Genomic DNA, 24,320 nt, shown 5'->3' with positions numbered 1-24,320 from the left:
GAGCCCTTCCCTATAGCATGAGCCACAGCTAAGGTGTAGCTTAGAAAATGTCACACCATCATTTAATTGTCAAACTTCAGAGATAGCAAAAAGGTCTTACTGCTACATGTTTAGTTTACTGCCACAGTAGTGTAGTGTAGTCTGGTATATAGGCCCGGGGAACATGTTAAAATGAAAGACAGGTGGCAATGATGCTTTTGGGTTGCTGAAGCAATTTTTTGTGATGTAAAGGATCGTGGCCACACCTGTTTGTTGCAAGTAAATTTTGATTAATAAAAGGGCGCTGCACCCCAAATTACGCACGCTGTTTTTATTCCATGTTTGCTTACTTCGGGACTTGATGATGCCTCCGGCACCACTGAAAGCACCGAAATCAGAGCATTTGATATTTTAATGTGGTCCTTAAACCAGTTTCTGCACTGACTGCAGCATCATGCATAAACAATTTTTGACAGCAGATGTGAGGAAAAGCCATGCAACTCATGCTGTTTGTTTTGATTGGTTGGCCATGAAGAATATACTGTGCGTGTCTATGCTGTACATAAAATGACGACTTTAGGAATAAAAACACATTTTATGCTCTCTATAGCAACGAAGAGGTTACAAATTCGTGCAATACAAATTAAATTTGTTTGCAACTGACCCCAGGTGTGCTGACCAACGGTATACACTCAAAATATGATGCAAAAATAGACATTTACACGCAGCACACACGATTAACGGTGTGTAACGTTTTCTGTGCACTTTTGAGCCATTTATAAAATTTACTGCACGTGAGAGCATGCATCTGCAGACACCTTAACTAGATGGTGCGACCACATCCAGTGAGCCTTGAGGTCACGCCCATTTGCATGGCTCGTTTGAATCGCATATTGCTTGCAGATGCCTTAACTAGATGGCACAGGCATATCCAGAGAGGCTTGGGATCATATGTCCAACCACACAGGTCGTTTTAATTGCGCATTGTCAGGGACTGTTGTTTCGTTTCTTTTCTTAATATTAACGAGCGATGAAGAATGTGATCATTGCAGGAAGGAGCTCGTTGTTTCTGATGTTGCATTTGTCCACAGGGAGTTATCTGATAACCTGTGTGGCACACGTGCTTATTGTAACCATGGTAACACTACCATCAAATAGTGTGGCTTGCGGTGGGAAGAAAGCTTCCGGTACCACTGGATGTAAGCCGCGTTTTGATCGGAAGCAGCATAAGTCCTCGCTGGGTGAGTGAAATGCAAAAGAGCATGTCTCTTTCTGTGGTCTGCTTTTATTTTGAGTATGTAAGTTGAATAACTTTTGTCTGGCTGTGTTAATTTTCATAATTCTTTTTGCATCTGCCTCAGGATGACACAAGGTATGCGTTGTGATGCAGAAGTTGGCAAGTATAGCACAACCACAGAACTCCTTTCAAAGAATTTTACTCAATGTCGAAAATAAAATGGAATCTGGCAGAATTTGCAGGCTTTTACAGTGAAAAACAAAAAATCCTAATTCTATAAATTAAAGTATGACAGAAGGCAGTCTGTCAAGTAACGAAGACATCGATGCTGCTGTATGAATACAAGAAAAATCGAGAAGTTTACACCTTCAATCATAATTTTTTAATGTTAAAACGCATTATTTTTCTGCTACAAGAACAGTTCGAGTATTCAAACAGACTACTGCATGGATGTATGAATTCGACCACGGCAGGACACAAAAATCAGGCTGAGTTATCTGACATTCAAAGCAAGGGCCCTTTTTTGCACTATAGGGCAGAGTTGGAAAAAAAAAAGAAACAATGCCAGATTAATGGAAGTTGATTGTAACAGTTGATTTTGAATCAATCAGTATACCTGTCAGTGACCTTCTAACCCTCGGCCAGTGGAATGGCTACATGTAAAGCCATTTTAGAGACGGATGGTCACTTACTCTAGGTAATCACATTAATACTACCAACTTGCGCATTCTGAGTCAAAGCAAAGGTTTGAAGATGAAGCTTTAGCTTGGGGCCAACTGCGATTTCCCTATTCAAGTACCAATGAAAAGCTGCTGAATCGATGTGAATTGAATTCATTGCATTAAAAAAAGTAATTATAGTGACTGCTGAGAGTAATCTTTCATTGGGGCTCTCATTTATTCCTTTTTGTCTTTCTAGTGTCATAATATAGAAGCACACAGTTTACAGCTGCCTAACTCCCAAGTCAGACATAGCAACTTTGTACACTGCATGGTTATGTAAAGTGAACAAATATAATAAGTTAGGTTAGTGTTGATGTGAAACCTTTGCTCTGGTTCCATGTGTTCCGGAACACAAAAAAAATGTCTCCCTCTGTCTTTGTTTAGTTGTACCGCACATTAACGTGAAGCTTTCTTAAGCAAAACCTCCTGGACTTTCCTGACCGTGGCTGCTGCTGCCTTGTCAATTAGGTGTGCGCCATGTAGCATGTGAACCCGAGACCACATTTGCACGGGACCACGTTTGGACAAGAGCATGTGTGCAAGCACCAGTTTCTGTTAGGCCATTAGTAAGACAGGAATGAAACGGGAAACATAATAGCCAGCCTTACCCTTGTATTTCTCTCAGCATACACATGCCCTTATCATTTTTCCCTCAACAACCATCACCTTTGTTCTCATAACATCACTGTGTCAACGACTTACAGCGCGCATTTGCATGAACAGCTGTTGGCGTCTCGGTTTAGCTTGCGAAAGCAGTGTAGCGCATAGACATAAACATGTTAACGTAAAGGATCGGCTTGAAAGCAAGAATTATCCCGGTGTCATATACAAGGTACCATGCGCAGACTGCAACTGCAGCTACATCAATGAAACCGGCAAATTCACGAGAAGATTAAAAGAGCACCAAAGGGACGTCTCCAACAAGAAAAAAGTCTCGAACGCCCTTGCTGAACACGTCGATAATCGCAGTCACTGCATCGATTGGGAAAACGCTGCTATAATAGCTAAGGAAAAGAATTCGATGACGCGACTCTTCTTAGATTCTTTATTTATTCAAACTACTGACAACAGTATCAACAGGACTGATGGAAATCTTCCTGCCAACTACACCCGTTCCCTAGGTCACATTTTGGCATAAAAACAACTTCTGGCTCTTGCCCGCTTTTAGTGTGATCAAGGAACCCGTACGGGTCCCGAAACGTCTGTGTGTTTTTTCACCTTGACTTGGTCAGTGGCCACAATTTCTTCATCATGTTACCTGACCAGACGAACTTTCGTCGAACTCTTGACAAGACATAAACATTACATCACATTAATGTTGTCACTGCAATGGTGCATAAACATAAGCAATGCACAATACCACATGTTGCATACTTGACAATAAAGACAACTGTATGCATCGCATTTTGTTTTATAGCATTTAAGCACTTGCTTCACAAAAGCTTCAATTCACAGACATCCCAACATGTGCGTTGGATCTGCACAATTGTTTAAAATGGTAAGTCCAAACCAACTAGCCCACTAATGTGTGCTTAGCAGAGGTCATAAACTTGGTGCTTCCTTGTTAACTTTTTCCGATTTCCAGCAATGCTTGTGAAAAATTAACTGAAGGTCTAAACCAAAAATCCACTCCCATAGTTCACTAGAACTTAGTTTTCCTGATTTAAGTACACCTAATGTCACTAAAACTGCTGCTGCTGCTGCTGCTGCTGCTGCTGCTGCTGGCAAATGTAGCACCCTTCCATTTCACATGCCTTTGAATAGAAAGGGTGCGTGGTAAAGAATTTATTAAGATTTCACTGAACATGAGACATGCAAAAAGTAAACCGTGCATGTGTTTAACATAAAACAAGAACTCTCTCCTAACAAATACTTGGAGAAGTTGTACCCCATACGAATGAAAGTATGAATCCTGCTCATGCACACACCTCGAATTATGCTAGCAGCTCAGGCAATGTCTTTTTAATACATTGCCATTTAAAGGGCCCCTCACCAGGTTTGGACTTTGTAAACAGACAAGCACGGCGCTTAGATCTTGGCCTGCATGGCTCGAAAACAGCTGGAATTTCAAACAGAAGCCCACACTTCCTTTCTCTCGAGCAAGCCCCACTTCCAGCGAGAAGGTCAAGGTCACACACACAAATGCCTCTAAGACGCACTGCATGCTCTGTCACCGGTTATGGCACATATCAATAAATCATCCAGTGCCTAACGCACAGTACTGCCACTGGAAGTGTGCCCCACGATAAAAAAGGAGAAGAAAAAAAGACGGAGGTGGGGCGCATCACGTAAACGTCACGAGCCCCGTGACGGAAAAGTGTGTCGACGTTGGAAGTGGAGCTCACCTCCTGGCAGCATGGCAACGCTACATTTTTATTTCTACCGTCTCCTATAATAATGAGCCTATTTGAAAAATTGTAGCGGTAAAATGCTCCCTAGACCATGCCGTACAACTTCCAGTGTATAACCAAAACTTCCAAAGGGGCCCGTTGAGGGATAATTCAAATCTGTTTTTTGTAGTATATTTGACTGGTCATTCCCGAGCACTCTGGTATTCCTAGTAAGGACATGCAAGAGAGCTTTGAAGCTGTATTACAAAAATAAGAATGTAAAACAGAGTTACTTGGGTTTGATTATTGCAATATGAGCCCACTAAAGTACGCACTGAAGCTTAGTTGCTGTCTTACACGATTTTTGAAGCACCGAAGAAGTGGTCTGAAGCAACCAGCCAAGAAACAGCAGCAGCTACACTAGGTCAAGCAGTTTGAAAGACGTGAATACAACACAGATACCCTTACTTTTGCTCATATGTGAGCTCCATATTATTTGATTAGAAAGTTTTGGCTATGCCTCATTAGTGTGTGAAAATTCCCTTGATTACTACAGTTTAAAGGTAAATATTTGCATCTGGCAGAACGGAGCAGATAAAAGGCAACTGTCCCGTTTATGTATCACTTGTTCCATCATCTGTGATGTTCGTCACATACAATAAGAAGTAACTACCATATTTATTTGAATATAGATCAACCTTATCTTTAAATGTTGATCAAAATAAGCTATCGACCTATATTTGTGACCAAAACATCTTGGAATATTCTTGATAATTGCCGAGCTAACGGAGTACCTTCATCATGCTTGCAAGATGTTTGTTGAGATTATCCAGACTGCCTTTAAGAAATGCTGCAAATCCGCTGCATGCCCACTACATATCCAATGCACTCAATGGCACCAAGAACAATGTTGTTTGATTGATTAATGCAGCCGTGTCCGCATTACGGCCAGAGAACGTATCCACCCTTCAGGGTTGTATGTCGAAACTAGGGAAACCTGCAGCCGGGTGCACTCCCCAGGTGGTACACCCCAAACACTACCGGGCGCCGGGTTCGGGAGCGCCTGTACCCATCTTCTTTTTTTTTTTTTTATCGGTGGGTGCCGGCGGTGGGTTTCGAACTGTCCACCTACCGCAGCCGTGGCGGACACCCTGTACACTTGGCCACGCCTGCGGTAATGTTGTTTGGGGTGCCAGGTACGCCCACGAAGCACTCAAAGAGGACGACTTCTCTGGCAGTTCCGACGATGCACCTTGTGGCAACGCCTAGTGAGATTTGTAGTAGGTGGGCTTACAGCAAATAAAGGTGCATCATGTTCAAAGCTTTTGTTTTTCTGAAATGCTATAGGTCAACCTATATTCAAATTGTTATTTATTTCTTGGCGATTTCAATATATAGGGGACGTTGATCTACATTGATGTCCAACCTATTTTAGAGTAAATATGGTAGCTTAGCTTAGAACTTACGCAAAAGGCAGGGGATAACTGTATTACTGCATGGCTGATATATACAGGAACACGACATGCCTAAAGCTCTCTCTCAAAAAGAGTGATAGGGTGTTACACATTGTCCAGCATACATGCTAAGGAACCAAACGTGTATGAAAACTCAGACAGGTTTGAACAACACCCTGCCCGTATTATAGGAACCCATAAAGCTAGGTTTTGTCAGATGACCATGCAGGTACAAGTACATTACTAATGGTTTAGCTGATCGGTAGCTATTAATTGCAGTACTAACACAACCTACAAGCATGTCCGTTTTTATTAACTATCTTTTCACTGCTCAGCAACAGTTTTATGTCGCTGAGCTGTATCAGCGTCACTTTACTTGTATGGAGCACAGAATCCCAAAATTTCGTCATGCACAACTTTTGTTAAGAATCTGAGTGTGTCAGAAGGTGACAATATTGGATGTAAAATGCTTGTTAAGTTGACTATACAGGTCACATTCTACGAGAGACAAACAAACACAAACGAAACAAAAATAACTTAAACAAAATGACTTACATGTGGTACCTCAGTGCTTCGTTCCTACTCATTTTTGTGGTGGGGGGTTCAATGCAATGTGGTGGTAGTGGGTGTAGAGATTGTGCCTGTTGTAGTTACCTCTGTGTTACTTTTCTGCAGCAGGGGTGAACGGCCTGTTTCACAGTCTGCCTAGCGCACCTACAACGACAACAAGGAACCAAAGAGATGATTCCAATCGAGACCGCTTAAGGCGAACAGAAAAATTCCTGGACATGCGGGGGCGGCGGCCGCACTAAAAATCCAAGCGCAAAGCTTTCGACGTGCGCGCACGTCGTAAAGCTGGCTTTCCTGCCCAGCTTTGGAACCCGAAGGGCGTGCCTACCTCTCAGTTGGGTTTGGGCGGGCCGTGCAATGACAGACATTGAGAGTGTTTGTGATAAAAATTTACGCTGTAAGATAATATAGCGTCGACGATGGTCAAATATATGCTGCGAATAGTTTGTAGAGGTGTACGCAATAAACTGAAGCGCGTACGTAAAGACGTATTTTAACGAATAAACGAAACAGCAATTAAGCTGTATATATATAGGTGTGAACGTCTCATAGGTTTGCCAATGTCTTATGTCACCATTCAACGTATCATCAAAAAAAAAAAGGTACGCTCAACTTCATGCGAAAAATTAACAAATTAACATGCCTATACGTACAGTACGACACAGGCAAGAAACGTGCATATAAACGTAATAATACATGCAAGCAAGCACAACACATCGTTAAGAGCAAATATTAGGTGCCAAAAGAAGATAACTAAGAAGCTTGCACTAATACATGATTAATAATTTATAAAGTGTACAAGAAAAGTAAGGAGAGAATGAAACTAACAGTTCCTGTGCGATACGATTTTATGATCATGCACTCGCTGCAGCAGCTAGCAGCGAAACGAAGTTCCGTCAAAACCACGTCGCTGACATTTATCCTCGTCGACTTCATAATCGTCCGCGCAAAACTCGTTCCATTAACCCAGTCGACAGGTTGGCCGGTAATTACGTTGCGGCGCGGTCTCGTGGACGTATATTCCTACACCTATGCATATATTCCCCGAGGCGAAACCGGCGTTATAAGCGTTTAGACTTTCTGCACGTCAGGCTCTCCGCTCAAGGGTATGAAGCTTCCTTTCTTTAGATCTGAAAGCTCTATTTATATCACTGAAGTGGTTCGTAAGTTACAAAAAAGTCGAATGAATCGATCGGAAATTTACAAACAAAATGTAAACATATTCACCCCGGCAACGAGCACAGCTATAGCGCACAACCAATGCGCCGTATTTCTCGCATAATTGAATACGAGGCCTGAGATGTCTTCGGGTCGTTTGATGTGTATAAAAGCACGCTCGTCATGCACGAAGGACGGCAGTTAGCTAGATTCGTGCAACCAGCAAAGAGGAACGTGAGAACGGCGCGTGAAACACGCACTGCCGGAAGACCTGTAACGCGATGTCGCGATCGCTTAGTGTGTGTCGGTTGGATCGAACAGCAGCGTAGGGAGTCACTGATTGTATACAAGGAACCAATGGTACCTTTATCAAGCTGTCTTGATAGGCAACAGCAGAGAGCGGGCTTATTGCTCCGGCCGCAGATTTCGGACGAAGCTGCTGCTGCACCGCTGACCGCCGGACCGCCCTCCTAGACTTCCGTCAATTCACGCGTAGAAGTCACTGGCCCAACGAGCCCAACGTCGCGTGACGTCAATTTCTACGGATACAACAGCATCGCAACAAAAATGCCTTTCTTTTAGAAGCTTAATTTTTACTTTGTAAAGCGAAAGCCTGCTATCTGTCCTGCAATCATTGAAAAGCTCACAGTTTCATGGCTTTCATTTTCGGTTGCGTACAGCGAAATATGGATAGAATGTTAGCAACAACGCTTAATGAAGATGGCGGCCTACACATAATTTTTATTTTTCGGTTTCGCAGTTTCGTTGACGTATGCCCACCGCAGGAAGGGCGAGCGGCGTATAGCACCGCCGGTAGCGCTCAGTCGTGATCGATTTTACGATGCTATCTTGTGGGAGCGATAACATGCACGATAACAGTTCGCTGCAGGGCAAGCACTGTACGTAGCCGTCAAATCGCGAAGCGATTCTCGCATGCACGGTTGCACGTACGTCATCGACGTAAAAATGTGCGTCGCCTTGAAGCGGCTCCGACGTTGAACTAATAGCGCTATTTCTTTCTTTTTTTGTTTCTTTCATTTGTTCACTGAATTTCGCTTGCTGTAGGTGAAGCAAGTGGCGCAGGCGGCGACGTGCATTAAACATATACATACGCTGTCTTCCACGTGTGATAAACGTTCACGGGTTTGCGACACGCCAGCTAGGTCGCGGGTATTGCGTGGCTTTCTTTTTCCTACGTAGAATGAATGGAGCTGCAACATGTCATCAGGGTATGCTATTGCGATTTTGGTCGATACTTTCGTTTTGTATCAAACCTCAGAAGTTTCGGAATGTTTACGTCTAGCCAAGAAGTTTCTGCAGACATTTTATACTTCCCTACGCACGCGACTAATGTGCCTGATTAGTGTTTAATTTTGACTTGCTGCAGTTTATTTTGTCTCGGCAAATGTAAATAATTTGTACTGTGCCTCTTCTTCCGCCACTGGTCCTTAACTCGCGAAGGAAGGCAGAACCATTTCTGCTCTGTCCGTAACTGTAGAATATAGCACAGCACAAGACCATAAGCCGTGATTACATCACCGACTACCTTAATTACACAGGGGAGAAAAAGTCGTTTAAGGACTCATTTTGAACACAAATGTGAGGCATTCTCTACAAATATTTGAGGCTGCTAAGATAAAAAAGACACTCCAGCAACTTTATCAGGAGATGTTAGTATATTTTAAGAAGCTTACATTGTATAATATCACCATTAATTTTCCGTCGTTAGCATCAGTGCTGACATTCCACATTCAGAGGCAAAATTTGTACCTACTGGAGCATGCAAATTGTTTTCAGGATCATTCTGTCCTTAAAACAGGAGCAGGTGCTTTGATTAAAGGGTTTTTGCTAGGTATACAAAGTGGCACTCGAGATGAAGGGCGAAGCTACAAAATTTTTGTTTGCTACTATTTTCTATTATTCTTATCTTCTTTATCCGCTCACTGAACAGCATTGTGGCAGCTTTGTATAGCCCCTCTCAGTAAACAATTTAAGCACAGAAATAGGCACTGGTGTAATGAAGGGGTTAAGTAGCAATGTCACCACCGAATCCATCAGTCTTCACATTTCTGTTTCTTCAACAAGCAAGTGCCCAATGAACGTGCTGTTGGGAAAGGTGCCGCATCACTTTGAAAGAGAAAATCAAGAGCGGTGCAGAAAAGATGCAAGAAAGAAGTGTGCAGCCGGCGCCAACTTTCTTGTTTTGTTTTGTGGGTGTCTGTGTTGTGTTAAACCTTCTGTGTTCAACGATCACTTGCACAATGCTTGAACCTGGGTCTTCGGCAGGAGAACCTTTGAAGAGACATGAAAGCAGAATGTTGTGCTAGCCTGTGTTGGTAAATTACACTTCTCAAACAGCAAAATGGTCATTTGTACTGCGAGAGGAAGCTTGGTAAGCTAGAATAAATTAATAAAATCTTTATTTCAAGAAAGGGGCTGCTCTCAGCCACTGTTTGGGATTAGACAGAAAAGAAGGAAAAAGGAAAGATGGGCGGTGACACTGGCTTGAAGTTCTTGTAGCGGCTGACTGTGACATCATGTATTTTGAGGGTGTCTACTCCAGTATTATTAACTATTTGTCGGTAAAAAAAGATGCCTACATTCCATTTATGGGTGTCTTATAGGCTACATTCCATTATTATGGGTGTCTACTCCAGTATTATACCATATTTGTTTCTCTCATTTTGTCCTGGGCTGCATCGTAGTTATAATTTTGTATACACTACTGCTATGTCTTGCACGGAGACAGCAATATCTGTCATAATAGTAATAATAACAAATAGACAAAAAAAATTCTCTTCCCACACGCAGAAGCACACGACATGGTTGGAGAGCAGGCCAGCCGGATGGACGGTGGTGACTGCGTGGTGAAGGGCTCCGTGTTCAGCGAACAGCTGAGCAGACATCACCGTGGCAGCACCGGCCACAAGGAAGATGCCATGAGTGGACTGCCTTTTCACGGACCTTCGTCACGGGAGGTGGAACTGGCCAGTGTGCCGGTCCTCGAGCGACGAAGCGGACTGTACAGCAGTGGAGCAGTGGTCGTGCTCGTCGTCTGGTACTTCTTCAGCTTCACCACGCTGGTGCTGAACAAGTGCATCCTCTCTTACCAAGCTGGGGACCCTGTAGTGCTGGGTACGTGAAGCTGGAGATTGGTGGAATTTTATGTACTGTCAGCATAGATTCAAACTGCAAACAAATCAAAGGCAACCAAGGTGCGTTGTTGATTTTCCAGCTTCACAATTATTTGTAACAGTGGCTTCATTCCAGTTCTAAAACGTACCTTCCATGCTTAAAGACCGGCTATGAAACGATTGGACATAGCACTCTCTTGCGATTACAAGTAATGATTGTTCTGAATAGTTTTTCTCTTGTTCACGTTTCAGTTATACTGATGGTATGTGTAAACAGCAGAGCTTACCACCCATACTCATAACATTGCTCTAGCTAATGTGCCACTAAGACAGAGCACTTAATGACGGAAGAAACGCATGGCATACAGAAGTGCCAACTTTACAATGGTCAGCGACTGCTCTCAGCATAAATTTCTATGTGAAATTCGACTTTCCTGAAACCCACGAGACATCACAGATGGCTGACAGCAGTTCCACTTCCTTGTCCAGCGCTGCTACTGATACTACTCATGATTGTGCTTTTTGCTTCTGTGATAAAATATGCTTGTATTATTTCTCTCTCATCATGTGTGTGTGCTTTCCTTCTTTAATGTCCTATCTTTGTGTTGCTGTCCACATTATAACTGTGGTCACATGCTCGTGTAGCAATTTGAAAGTAAACATTTGACTGAAATCAATCTGGTATAGATGGGTTGGGTTATACTAAACATCGAGTCAAACTAATTGAAAGTGTTTGTGTAATTAATAATCTGACTGGCAATCTAATTGGCAGTATGGTAATTGGCAGCCTGGTCTGTAATGTGATCTGCAGAGATTGCATTTCTAACACCACCCTCTACAGTTGACTTCTGTTCACTCAAATCCAAACATGCATTCAATGCTGGTTAAAGGTAGCCAAAGTTCATATCAAAAGAGGTCCTTGGTAAGCACAGATACCGTTTGAGGCCTTTCAACTAGGTCGAACTATTGAGCTCACAGGAAATGTCTGTATTTGGCAAGAACATCAAAATGTGCACCATAACAGTTTGTTGCATGTGTATGCTTGCCACCATTTCAGCCGCAGTCCAGATGTGTTGCTGCTTCATCTGTGGCTACGTCCAGATGCAGATGACTGCTAGACGGAAACTGTCCCACGAGAACTCTCCTAGGGCGCATAATGTCATCCTCGTTGGGTCGCTACGGTGAGCCGCTTTCTGCCTGGGTTGACTCTCCGGAAGCTGGCTCATGACTTCACAGGGTCTCGGCAAGAATGTGTAAATGACACTCAGGAACCTACTATGTTTCTCTTTGCATACCCGGAAATAGCTAAAAAGTTCCATGTGTGCCCCCTTTCACATTTATTTTTTTGGAGACAATTCTAATGAGACATCACTCTTTCTCGGCTTCGCAGTTAGTAGTCGGGCAGCATTTAAAGCTATAAAAAGCAGTAAAAATAAAGCTTTGGCTCAGGGCCAACTTTGAGTCCACCCATTCAACTATATGTAAAATGCAGAAATGCTCTCGTGAGACAGCCGCTGCACTGACATGAATGAAATTTGTCCATTTAAAGCCGAAAGGGAAGCTCTACGATGTCCATTTCTGACTTGTGGGCTTGTATGTTTTACAAGAGTTGCCAAAATTTATAATTAAAGAAAATAATTGAGGCAGAAAGTTCTAATATACTTTACGCTAAAACTAGATATATACTTCTGTGAACTGCATCTGTGAGAGCATCTAAAGCAGAAAAAAATTTATATATGAGCTAACATCCTACATAAATTTTTACAAGGTCTACAACAGTTTTGCAAAAGACCCTCTCACAAGTAAGTGGTATATTTGAGTGCGTTGTACTATGTTACTGCACTTTTGTCTGCTTTATATGTACTAACAGGTGCAGTTTACAAAATTGTGATATCGTTATTTATTGCTGGGTTACAGAGATGAAAACTTGATACCCAAGTTTTTTTTTTATGCTCGATTTTTAAAGGTTTTAGAAAAAAAAAAAAAAGTTGACCAAGTTGACTGAACAAATGAAAAAACTGCTTTCTTTTAAAATGCGCCAAGCCTCGTGAAAATCGGTGCAGTGGTCTCAGACAAAAACAATTTCTCTTTTCTCGTGTATTTAGATAGGAGCTCCCAAGCTAAAGCTTCCGTTTAAAGGGGCCCCGAAACACTTATAGAGCATGAAATAAATGTTGCCGATCTGTACAAGAGGCTCCTGTGAACATGCAAGTCAAATATTACTGCACTGAATTCAGCAGGGAATTTACACTCTTCGTGTCAGAAACAGCGAGAAACCTCACAGCGAGTGAGGCATCGCTATGCCTCACTCCCGCAGTGTCGTCATGCAACATCATCACAAGCAGCTGGACCCACCTACAGCTGTTAGCTGATTTCGTGATCGCGAGAACATTCTCACTAATACATAATTGCCACTAGTATTTAGTTAAATAAGTGAAACATATATATGTCTGTGATATCTCAAAAAGACAGGAAAATCGTTTCTTTGTTGCATTTGCAGGTCTACGCACGACAATTGTGCGTAGCTGCGTCGGCTACACATGGTCTCTAAGATAGTAGTGGCGTTCTGCGTAGCATAGCCTATCGTGGCTGCCACAGGGTGCTGCGGCGAGCTCTTTCGCTGCTGAGACGCCTAACCTTTGCTCGGGGCTTTGCCCCCTTGGCTTCTCTCCTGTGTTGCGTCCAGTGCGCTAATGGAGACGAAAAGCGATAGAGAGCTGTGCATTGGTGCGATAAAACTCCTTTTATACTTGAAGAATGAGAAAAACTTTTGCGGCATGAAAATCTATGATTAATTGTATAACTGTTTCAGGGCTCCTTTAAAAAATATTGCAGCTAAAACCAGTTGCTATTAAAAACTGGTTAAAGCAATTTCTCATTATAGAAGTAATGTCAAGAGCCTTTGCTTTGTTGTAGGTAGCATCTGTTATTTCAAGCTGATACTTGTTAAATATTTGGCACACCTTTCCAAGTTCTCATTCAAAGGTAGTTTTCATTTTTCTTTCTCTTAGTATTGTGCTGCAACAAGTTTCAGGCAGAAACTTTCTCCAGTTAGTAAATGTAGGGGGATTTGAGACCATGTTGTTCACACTGCTACCTGAATTTGGATCGATGGCAGGTAGCAGAAACTGGGTGATAATTGCCAATAATCCTAGCTATTGATATATTTCCGTTTTCTTTATGGATAACATTAGCAACCACAGTACAATTGCAGTAGTCCACACTGCAGACACTGTCCCAAGAGACAGGCTGCTGTTAGTGCTAATAGTTTTATTGATGTATATGTGGCACAGTTGGTTGCAGTCACAGTTTCCTACAAAAGTTACCAGCGAGAACCTTGGCACAAAAATCATTCTACTACCATGGGAATTATGGTTAATATGTGGGTTTGTCTAATCCTCGTGTTTGTGGCTTCAGACCTTCTTGTGGCTTTATTTACTATGCTCTATCTGCCTTTATTGGCCTAAATTTTGAAGCAGTCCTATTCTTTTTTTCTTTTTAAGCCTGAAGGCCATAATAAGACTATGCACATGCATAATCACTGCAACATGTTGCATTTGTAATGTAGTGTTCTGTTGAAAGTGATGAGACTGCGAAATCACAAAGCCGTTTGAAGCCGAAGGGATGAAGTTTAGGCAAATCCGTCTATTAACCATCATTCCCAAGCTTACTGAACCACCACGCTTGCCGCTTCCATAGATGCTAGCGCCAGAGTTCGTTCTAGTAATTTTTGTAGAAAACTGTTGTTGAAGCATCAGTTTTCCGAAACAAAGGTTCCAGTTTGATGTTAGCTGAAGCTTGTTATTGTTCATTTTGTTTATCCTTTGGCATGACACAATGATGATAACTGTTGAGACAATCCTATGACATCGACTCGCAGTCAATGCTGCAAATTCAGTTTGAAATCGGTTAGCTTCAGTTCCAAGTAAAAAAGAAGATAATAATAAAAAATTCATTTCAATTCGGCGCCATTGAACATCCAGCAGATGTGCAAGTTCAGCTTGAAAATCCCCTGATAACAGCTGTCACTAAGAAAAATTTATTGGCTGTCAACACTTACAGCCTCAGACGCAACAGCAGTCTTCTCGCTGCTGCCACCTGCCACTGACATTTTCTGTTTTTGCTTTCCCCGATTAGGAAAGGATGGCACGCAATTCGACCTTGTTGCCTCAAGTGCCGCTCCTGCGCGTTTTCAGATTTAGCACGGTGTTCCTGGGCCTGGTGGCGTTGTGGTACGTGCCAGTGTCGTTTGCCGAAACGGTGAAGAGCTCGGCGCCCGTGTTCACTGTGGTCATCTCACGGCTGGTGCTGGGCGAAATGACCACCTGGCTGGTCAACCTGAGCCTCTTCCCGGTCATGGGAGGCCTGGCCCTGTGCAGCGCGAATGAGCTGAGCTTCAACCTGCCGGGCTTCATTGCTTCGCTTTCCACTAACCTCTCGGAGTGGTGAGCACATACCAGCAGCTCTCCCAAAGTTTCCATGAAGTTCATGAATTTGAGCCCGTCTTACGATTTGGGGAATGTTGCACTGCGTTTTACAAAAAATAGATTCAGTTCGCGACGAAGTTTCGCTTGTTGGTCCCTGAACCTACTTTTGGAAGTCTTCTCATGGTGAAAGGATGCAAGAGGCGTCGAAGAAGTTTACACAGACAAGTTCCCGAAGAAGGCGGTATCGGCAACACTAAAGTCACTGAAAAATCACTGCAATCTAAAAACAGTTTGTTGCTTGTTAGTATTTAGTTTGAAAAGTTTGTTGCTGCATGCGTGCTGTGTCTAGACGTATCTCATCTGTATTAAAGTGTGAATGTACGCCTGCCACAAAATGTTACGGACCATGAAATCTGAGAAAAAGCCGAATATCTCCGCAACCTCACAACGCAGCCTGATATTTGCATTTCGGGCCTCGACTAGAATATGCTAACAGCATTGTTGTACACAGTTTTACTGGCTACTGCTTCAGGCTGATTGGGAATTCAACGCTTTCTGAGGTCCCGTGGTCTGCAAACTTTTGAGGCCAGGTGTACCTCTGTAAAGGTACACCCGACCCGAAATTATAAGAGTTCACAGGTTGGCAGCTATGTAGGCACAGCTGAAGCTTTGACATTGTTGAGAAAAGACTTAATAAAGTACAAACGGAACCAAAGAATGACATCAGTGATATTAGCTGGTTCAGTGCGAGGTTTGCACATTTGACTCGGAATTCAAGGGCAACGCAAGGACTGTTCAGATGCTGCTCGTGACCCCAGTATTCAAGGAATTCAAGGAAGACTTATTTTCAAGCAGTTTTAAGGGTGCTTGAATCTTGTTTTCCAAATCCAAGGGTTTTCAAGGATTTCAAGAAAGTGTACCAACACTGGTTCAGTGTCATTTTGTAGTTGTGTCTTCTTTTTATGCCTGCCCCTTCCCTTGATTTCACTGTCAAACCTCACATACTAATGCTAACATGGTGTGTGCTCATGCCATGCTACTTTAATAGCCCCATGGGACCACATGGGAATTATCTGTTGTGCTATACTTAGTCTAACCTATCATTCTTGAGATAAGTAATTTGGTACTGACTTATACTGTTCACACAGACTACTTCACCTGCTTAGGACCATAAATCTCAGCCCCTTTGAATGTTCACCCATGCCTGTGTTGCGAGTTTAGAAAATGTTCAGACATAATGTCAGCGTGGTTTATGCAAGACAGGAACAGATTTATCGTAAGCCTCTCTAACCTCTTAGAAATGTTGTGCTACAATGGGCTTAAAAAGTAGGCTGCTCTGCTGGTGATGATGATGACAACACAGTGCGCCTGCTTGTGTTCTGGGTGTAACAGTCGAAAGTGTGGCCTAGCGAGTTCAATTCCCATTAATGAAGATTGTTTCATGAAGAGTTTTATCTATCGGGCATAATTGCAGTGCCACATTACACTTCTCCACATCCATCAACAATAGCTACGTTCGTCAGACTGCACTGAAGAAAAGCGTCAGCCAATATTTTTATGTCTGGACTGCATAGCAAATGTTGTGTTATAGCCTCATGTTTAGCCTATTTCCTATGGTTGGTCGTGTGACGTGCAACGAGTATGTCCATCTTGTTAACGGCATCTATTGGGTCAGTTTTCAGAACGTCTTCTCCAAGCGCCTGCTCACCGACGAGAAGGTCAAGCTGCTGTGAGTGATCCTGCCAACTTTATGACACTTTCTTTGCCTGTGCCGTTGACTCATTTGTTAACTTATGCATTTTGCATGTAGTCTATGGGTAGCACCTCGGTATGCAGCATAGTCGCCTGTTTACTTTTACTCTCTGTCAAAGTTGTCCGTTGATTCCCAGCTATACTCTGTCTCACGTTTAGCTGGTAACACTGCGAAAGGTAGAGGTGCTTCCTGCACAGCCTGCATTCGCGGCCAAAGATAGGGCTTTACCCTTTGGAGAAAGAAAGTTTATGAAACATTGCATACCTGCAACAGAGTTTCAGTGGATATGATACACTAATGCCGAGCTTGAGGTCACTAGTCCGATTCCTGGTGTACTTTGATTTTGGTACACGTTAACCTTGGTTGGTCGAAATTAATTTGGAAATTAGTCTGATATAAGGAAGCTTGAGTATCATTTCATTTAGAGGCTTTTTTTTTTTCTTTTTTCATCCTTTACTGGGATGGAGATTTGCATATTGTGGTAGCTCAATGGCTAAGGCATTATATGGCAGCATGAGGTAGTGGGTTCAACTGCCACCCATGGCGGCCACATTTCTACAAGGGCAGAATGCAGTAATGCTTATTTACTGCTGTTTTGGTGCATCCTAGAGAAGCCCCAGGGGCTTCTGAAATAATTAGGATCTTCCCATTACAGCATCTTCTTAGCCAACACATTGATTTGGCACATTAAACTCAATCAGTCAGTCTATCAGTTGGTCAAACAATCAGATGCCAACCAATAGTGCATGGTGCGCTCGCCCAAATTTCAGTACTTTTCCGACCAATAGAGCAATCATGTTTCTTGTGCTGATCAATGAGTCAGTTGAACAAGCAGCCAATCAATGGAGCAGTCAAATTTGTTGTGCCGATAAGTCGATCGACCAATGAATCAATCTGATTTCTTGTACTGAGTACACCTCCTCCCTCTTTCTTGGGGTTCACCCGCAGGCCTGTGGAGCTCCAGTGCTACACTAGCCTGAGCTCGGTGTTCATCCTGGTGCCCACCATGTTGGCCCTGGTGGATTTTGGCAAAGTGTGGGAGACCACGTCGTGGGCTACGATGGGCACACTGTTGCTGGGGGGCCTGTCGTTCCACTGCCAAAGCTTCACGGAGTACATCTTGCTGGGTTACATCTCGCCTGTCACCCACAGGTGGGTCATTGCTCAGTTTACGGTGGGACGAACATATTCATTCATTCAGTGGGACGAACAGCTAATTCAGTTTGCAGACAGGCATGGTGTGGCTGAGTGTCGCCAAATCACACTGCACGTAAGCATGCTGTAGACTAGCCTGCTTGTGGTGCAATTCAGCGCTGCTCAGTCACGTCTCTCAGCCCTCATCTACAATTTCACGTCAAGGTTTTAGATAAAAGTAAAGACAAGTTGATATGTGTAATTCTAGAAGCCATGGCTATCGACGGGAGGGCATTAGTGCACTATCAATTCTACTTGGGGAAAAAGAAACAACCTGTGCAAAACCAGTCTGTTAGACTAATAAATTCGCATAAAAAAAAAGAAAAAAAGGAGAACGGCCCTGCTATTTAAAAAGAAAATTCAGCAGTGTGTCATGCGTTTTCTTCTCTGCTGTCCATGTTAGTGTTTTATGCTGCAACTCTTTTTTTGCAAGTGCTTGACCACGTCACATTTGTCTGTGAACTGATACAGTGATCCGACCTGCCGTGTGAAACTACACTTAAGATGAAGTCCTAGATCCAAAGCCAGTTCAGATTTCCTTGGTTAAACACTGAAGTGCTCTCCCACTGAACCAGTTTTAATCAAATTGTTTGGATATAAAAGAAAGAGCTTTAATTTTTGTGATTGCTGGTAAGAGATTTTTGCTGAAGAACCTTGAAAAAATTTTTCTAAGAGAGTGTACAAATAAAAGCCCCTTTTGCAGCATTCGTGGTGTGGGGAAACTCGCCATGAGATCAGTCTGTATTGCATAAGCTTGTCATAATATGCTGTCACTTTTTTTCTTTAACACAATTTTTCGTTTCTTTCATTTCTCATTTCCCATTTTCAGCGTTGCAAACACAGTCAAGCGGGCGCTCATGATCTGGCTGTCTGTGCTGGTGTTCGGCAACCAAGTCACATTCCTCAGCGGTCTAGGGACACTCATTGTCATTGCGGGCGTATTCCTCTACAACCACGCACGGAACGTTGCTGCCACTCTGTACCAATACGATGTGACGCTCAGCACTGTCAAGGTTACCGACCATGATGTCTGATGGGTTTGGGCTTTAGGAACAAGGCTGCGGTGTCTTTTCTTCCGAGTCTGGCATATACACCAGAAGCAGATCTTTGTGCATTCGTTGGCTGCTGTTCGTAGAAGCATTCACAAAGACAAAAATCCCGGTTCCGTATTCAACTTGACCTGTACCTTGCATTTCTTGCCCATGTTTTAACTGCAAGAGGTCCTTGAGGTCAATTCTGTGGAATTTCTCAAAAAAGCTAGGATGAAAACGACAACCTTACTTCAAGGCAGCCGACATAAAGCATTGTCATGTAAGTGGGAAATGCACAGGATAGCATGGCTTTTGCTAGGCCTTTCCATGTGAAACAACCAGAGTTTATTTTCATTTTATTGAAAGGTAGAGATCTGCAGGACGGCTGTGGTAACAACCGACCGCATTAGGATGACACCTGAAACCTGTTCCTACCTGTAGCCAACTTTTGAGCATTGTGAGCATGAACTCTTTGTGATTGTACACGTATACTGCTGCCACTCGAGAGTTTCTGGAAGAGTGTGTTCCTATGAGAACAGGCACAGGCATGCAGTAGGATGCCAAAATATAGCGAAGTGCTCGCCTAAGTCTGCATTTGGCGGGTCTTCCAAGTTCGGGTGAATTTTGGTGCGCGCTGTGGTATTTTTATGCACGAGTTTAACCGATTTGTGACAATGTTTATACTATTTGTATGTATTCCCCATATGTATAAGGAACGTTTGTCTTTGATGAATAGACAAATCTCGGTGTGTACAGAGTCATTCCCTATTTAAGGACTTCAGTGTTTTTGCCGTGCAATGATTGTGAAAAATTGTACGCCTAGATTGCATGAAGCTTCGGCTGTAACAGTTTGCTTCTGTCACCGATACATTGAACTGAAATGAAACTGGCTTTCTTGCATCTTTTTTTTCAGGATCTTCTAGAAATTTTCTTGAGCTCAGAATGAACTAATCAATGCGCACATATGAATAGTTTTGCACTCCTGCCACATCTATCAGTTTTTTGGAATGCTTTATTAATGAGCGTAATTGGTTCATTCATTAGTGGCTGTTGTGGGTAGCAAATCCTGGCAAGTTGTCATCGCCACAACTAAAAAGTCTGCACCAAAGATGTTATCAAGTAGCTCTGTGGCAGGCACTGAATTACGCTGGCGTTCCAGAGTTTAATTTCCGAGAAACTCGTCAGCTACCAACTGAAGCGACTTTAGACGCATGTTATACAGTCTAAAACGTACATTGTGTTCTTGTAACGCACACTTACGTTTCAATTGTACTGTTTGTTCACGTGGATGCTACAGAATCGTGAGGTGCACACTGTTTTTGTTTAATGCTTTGATTAATGGCAAACTGCATTAAAGCCAATGCTCTCTACAATACACAAGGCGATGAGCACAAAGTACTTATGTTATTTGTGCATTGCTGTGTGCTTTGGTATTAAGGGCACAGAGCATAAACTGGAACACAGCAGCGAAGTGCAGTGATTTCAGCGCTAGTCATCAACTGTTGCAGCCTTCATAATGCCTTCTTGTTCTTTCTTTTTATTGTCACTTTTTCAGATAGACGCTTTTATTTTTTTGCTGAAGTGGCCATTTCGGGTAGATTTGACACTGCATGCCGAAAAAATAAAATGGTTCACAAGGAAGCTGGTTTGACAAAGCAGCACATGTTAAGTGCACCTCAGTCTAAATTGAGAGCTTGCTTTTCATAGCCGGCAGCTGTTTGAGTGTGCCTTCACTATGACAAGCCTGGGGTTGTACAGTTGAACCCAACTATAATGATACTGGTTTTTAACAATATATTGAATATAACTACAAACAACCAATGCACTGTCAATGTTTGTATGTCTTCTGTGGCAAAACAAACTGCTCTGCAATGCTCCCATGCTGCATTATCGGCTATAACAATTAAATCTGGCTACTGGGTGTGTGTGCAAAAAAAAAAAAATCGAAATCTTCAAAAAAAAAAGAAAGGTGAGCTACTTTGTCACACTTGCCTTTAACCACAGCACACCTTCACTGCATCGCATCACCGGCCTCTCTTGCCCCTCTCTTGCCTCCCTTTCACTCCATTGCCAACGTAGGAGAAGTTGAAGGGAGAGGGGTGACAAAGGTGTACCGTGCCAACCGTGCACGGCACAAGGTCGGGTGCGGAGAAGCAGCTAACCATTTCATTGTGATAGCAATTATATGGACACTCAAGGCCAATTTTCGCTGTCATCGTCGCCGTGAGGTTCCGTATAAAGCCAAAGTGCGATAAGATTAAGGCTGCACACCATACGCTGTAGGTGCGAGGGAAAGCGTGCGAGGGAGAGCAGCAGAGCAGGATGGTGGCTTGATGCGGTGGCATATTCTCGTGCGCACAAAGAGGGTAGCTAGAAGATGTGCAAATGCTAAGAGGGGGGGGGGGGGGAGGCAGGTTTGCGTGTAACCTGCAGTGGGTTTGAACACTAGGCAACCTGAGTTAGCTGATGTCTATGTGTGCACCTCGTTTGCATTGAAGCAAGAGGCAGCGCAAAGGGGAAATTCGTTCACCGCAGGTGTTGGCGTTCATCATGGCAGCGTTCTCGCAGCGAGTGTCCGCGGTCATCGAGTGAGACGTGTTCATGTTTGCCTGTGCACGCGTGACACCATGCTTGCTAATTTAGTTAGTCATCAAATCTTTACAGCAGCTTATACAGGTGATAAAATGACAAACCTTACTCCATGTAGCTGTCTAATAATTTGCTATCACAATCGGTGCATCACCGTTCAGGTGAAACTGCAAAATGCTTTTCTTTTCTCAAATTTGGTGTTTTTCTTTTTGGCACAGACACCCATTAGCCAGATTTAATTCTTATAGCCAATAATGTGGCATGAGGATGTGGTAGGAAGTGGTCTATTTTACCATAGAACACACAACAGTTCACAGTGGAGCACCTGCTCAGTGTTACATCTGAGTATTGTTAAGATCTGTAATGCTATAAGTGGGTTTGACTGTACTTTCTGTCTAATTAAACTGTTTGTCCCTTCAACTTTTTTCATGCAACCCTGTTATAACATTGGGTTTTCTTGGCACTTGAATATCTTTAGAAGTGAGTTCGTCTGTATACCCGATTGCACTTTCTGTGGCATGTTTGGGTAAACGAGAGAAAGTGGATGCGACGGGAAAAAAAAATTTAACGGCCCCATTGGCATTATTGTGATGTAGCATAGTTCTCAAGCGAACTGACCGGCACCCGTAGTTGCACTGAAGCATTGTGCCAGACGTTCACGTTGTGCAAAACTGATCAATTTTGAATATGGTCCCTTACCACCAGCGGAGCATTGCAAACTTAGCTAATAAATTGTAAAACAGGAACTTTGCTGTTCAACTGTTGACGTAAACTGTTTCTGGTGCCTAACAAGATATTTTTGCGTGCATAAGCCGCACTAAAAGAACTGAGAAATTACGGATACAAAATGGGAGTGTTTGTAACAAGAGAACTTTGCATTCGAGTGCAGCTTCATGGCAACATTGAATACACAGCAGTGAAGCAGCACCAAAGAAATAAAGCAACACCTTGTTTTTAAGAGAGCAGCAAATGAGTGTAGCCATGACTGAACATGCGAAACAAAATTTTTGCTGAAGCGTTACTTTTGTGCTGATGATCGTGCCAGGTTGATTGTTATATAAAGATTTTTATGTGGTCGTCAGCACAGGCTTGTCTCTCACTCTTACGAGAGGGGTTGTAATGAGGGGGGGGTGATGTAGGGGCAGGCTATGCACGTGAAGATAGAGTTAGGTTCATTCACATTAACAGTCTGAAATGGTTCAAAAACAGGGGCTGCGTTCTCGGCCGATCACTTTTGACTATGTGATTACGTTCGCCGCCATCAGCGTCTACGGGTGGCAGCCTTCCTAACACTGTGCCAGAAGTGCTATCTCTTGCAGATGCCGACATGAGCCGGTGCAAGCCACGCAAAATCTCGTGAAAGTGATTGCCCCCAAAAAACCGCCTCACGGTGTACGATATGAGAATCATTTCCATCACAGAAACACAAATCCTTTTAGTTAATGCTAGAAACTCTCTTTCCCAATAGCATTCAATGGTGTTAATTATAATGTTCCTTGCCCAGCTGTGCACGTCAACAGTGTAAGCTGTCTCAGCTGGCTTGAACATCTGTGATAATGACAGAAAGTGTAGCATTAAGCAAACATTCTGCAGAGAATTTCCTAGCTGCTGGACTATCAGCCTCTTCTCTGTTTCACAGCATTTCTTCTCGTGTGTTCATCGATCTGCATGCTTGTCAATTGCATTGTCATTCCAGTTTTGGGTGGTTCTTCGTGCTCAAATTGCATATACACTCTTATTTAATATGTGGTGTGTATATTTATGTAGGCAATATAATGGGCTGTCACTATATTGGTCATAAATGAAGATCACGGTGGACATGCCTAATGACAATATGGTTTTCACTTGGTGGTTTCTATGGGTGAGCTAGTGCAATTAGTCGAATCTCGATAATTCGAAGTTGAAGGGGCCTGAAAATTTTAAACGATGTTCAAATTAAATGAACGTCCTTTAATGGAGGACTTCAGTGCAGTGCTGCATTAGCTGGCGCACGTGCTGGGAGGGTTGCTTCACAGCAGCGTGGCGTGTGCTGCCGTGAAGCCACACCTTAAGGCAAAGTTCGCATATAACATGCATCCAGACTTTATTTCTAAATTTTTTTTATATTTGGTGCACGCCAAAAATTTTAAACTTGCAACAGGAGACTGCCAGGTCGGAGGTACCACCGCGTCAGTTTGCGCTGCTGAGAGCATGGTCGGCAGCGAGGAATTTCCAATTTGACCACCGCAAATGCTTGTGTGTTCTAATAACCGGGCATTTTTGCACATTGAAATACATAATTTTGACGGGAGCACAGGGACAGTTCGATTAAACCAGAAGTTCGGCTTAAGTGGTTTCAAATTAACAAGATTCCACTGTATGTTTACAGAAAAGTGATGTCATCTTGGCGACTCTCTGAAAAAAAAAAAAAAGAAAGAGTGGGCATTGCGTATTTATTCTAGGCATGTGTTATCACTACCCTTCCTCCAGGAGAGAAGTGAATGTACAAATAAAGATTTTTGTGACATGAGAAAGTCTACTGTGTCCCTTAATAGTTGCATCCTTCTGGACAAGGACCTGTGCTGCAATTGTTACAGCCATATATAGCTACACAGCTACAGTGGCGAGATATTCATGCGAGAGAACAACATATGCGAGATGAATTTGGTGAAGCACAGTTGCCATTTGTTCGCTCAGGCAAGCTGAAGTCATAGGAAAAAGCATGCTTTCATTCTGCAAAACTTTGCACCATGAGCTGTAGAG

At 43.0% G+C, this 24,320-nt stretch overlaps 2 protein-coding genes across 5 annotated transcripts in view; one reads left to right on the top strand and one right to left on the bottom strand.

The window, feature by feature from the left end:
* Positions 1-7,967, bottom strand: part of LOC126548161 (N-acetylated-alpha-linked acidic dipeptidase 2) — a 42,389-nt gene extending 34,422 nt beyond the window's left edge. Inside the window, exons 1-2 of one of the 3 annotated variants that reach the window (XM_050196290.3) lie at positions 7,815-7,967; positions 6,278-6,436 (exon numbers count right to left, since the gene is read on the bottom strand). In XM_050196290.3, coding sequence (XP_050052247.1) covers positions 6,278-6,309 — 32 coding nt within the window. In that variant the 5' untranslated portion in view covers positions 6,310-6,436; positions 7,815-7,967. Of the gene's footprint in view, positions 1-6,277; positions 7,709-7,814 lie in introns of those variants that run through there. The other 2 variants (XM_050196306.3, XM_050196298.3) reach the window with 2 other exon arrangements.
* A 200-nt stretch (positions 7,968-8,167) lies between these two features.
* LOC126548179 (solute carrier family 35 member E2A-like) lies at positions 8,168-24,091 on the top strand. Of its 2 annotated transcripts, none has more exons than XM_050196324.3 (7): positions 8,168-8,349; positions 10,262-10,585; positions 11,642-11,765; positions 14,781-15,029; positions 16,687-16,740; positions 17,713-17,916; positions 18,788-24,091. In XM_050196324.3, the coding sequence occupies exons 2-7, from the start codon at positions 10,273-10,275 to the stop codon at positions 18,990-18,992; spliced, it is 1,149 nt and encodes a 382-aa protein (XP_050052281.1). In that variant the 5' UTR covers positions 8,168-8,349; positions 10,262-10,272; the 3' UTR covers positions 18,993-24,091. The 2 variants fall into 2 exon arrangements, with proteins under 2 accessions (XP_050052281.1, XP_050052276.1); XM_050196319.3 differs by having other exon boundaries at positions 8,168-8,679.
* Positions 24,092-24,320: the final 229 nt, after the last annotated feature.

Source organism: Dermacentor andersoni, chromosome 3 (assembly GCF_023375885.2).
Source record: "Dermacentor andersoni chromosome 3, qqDerAnde1_hic_scaffold, whole genome shotgun sequence".
Classification (NCBI taxonomy): Eukaryota; Metazoa; Arthropoda; class Arachnida; order Ixodida; family Ixodidae; genus Dermacentor; species Dermacentor andersoni.
Note: the sequence above shows the minus strand (reverse complement) of the source record. Positions and strands in the feature narration are given on the sequence as shown.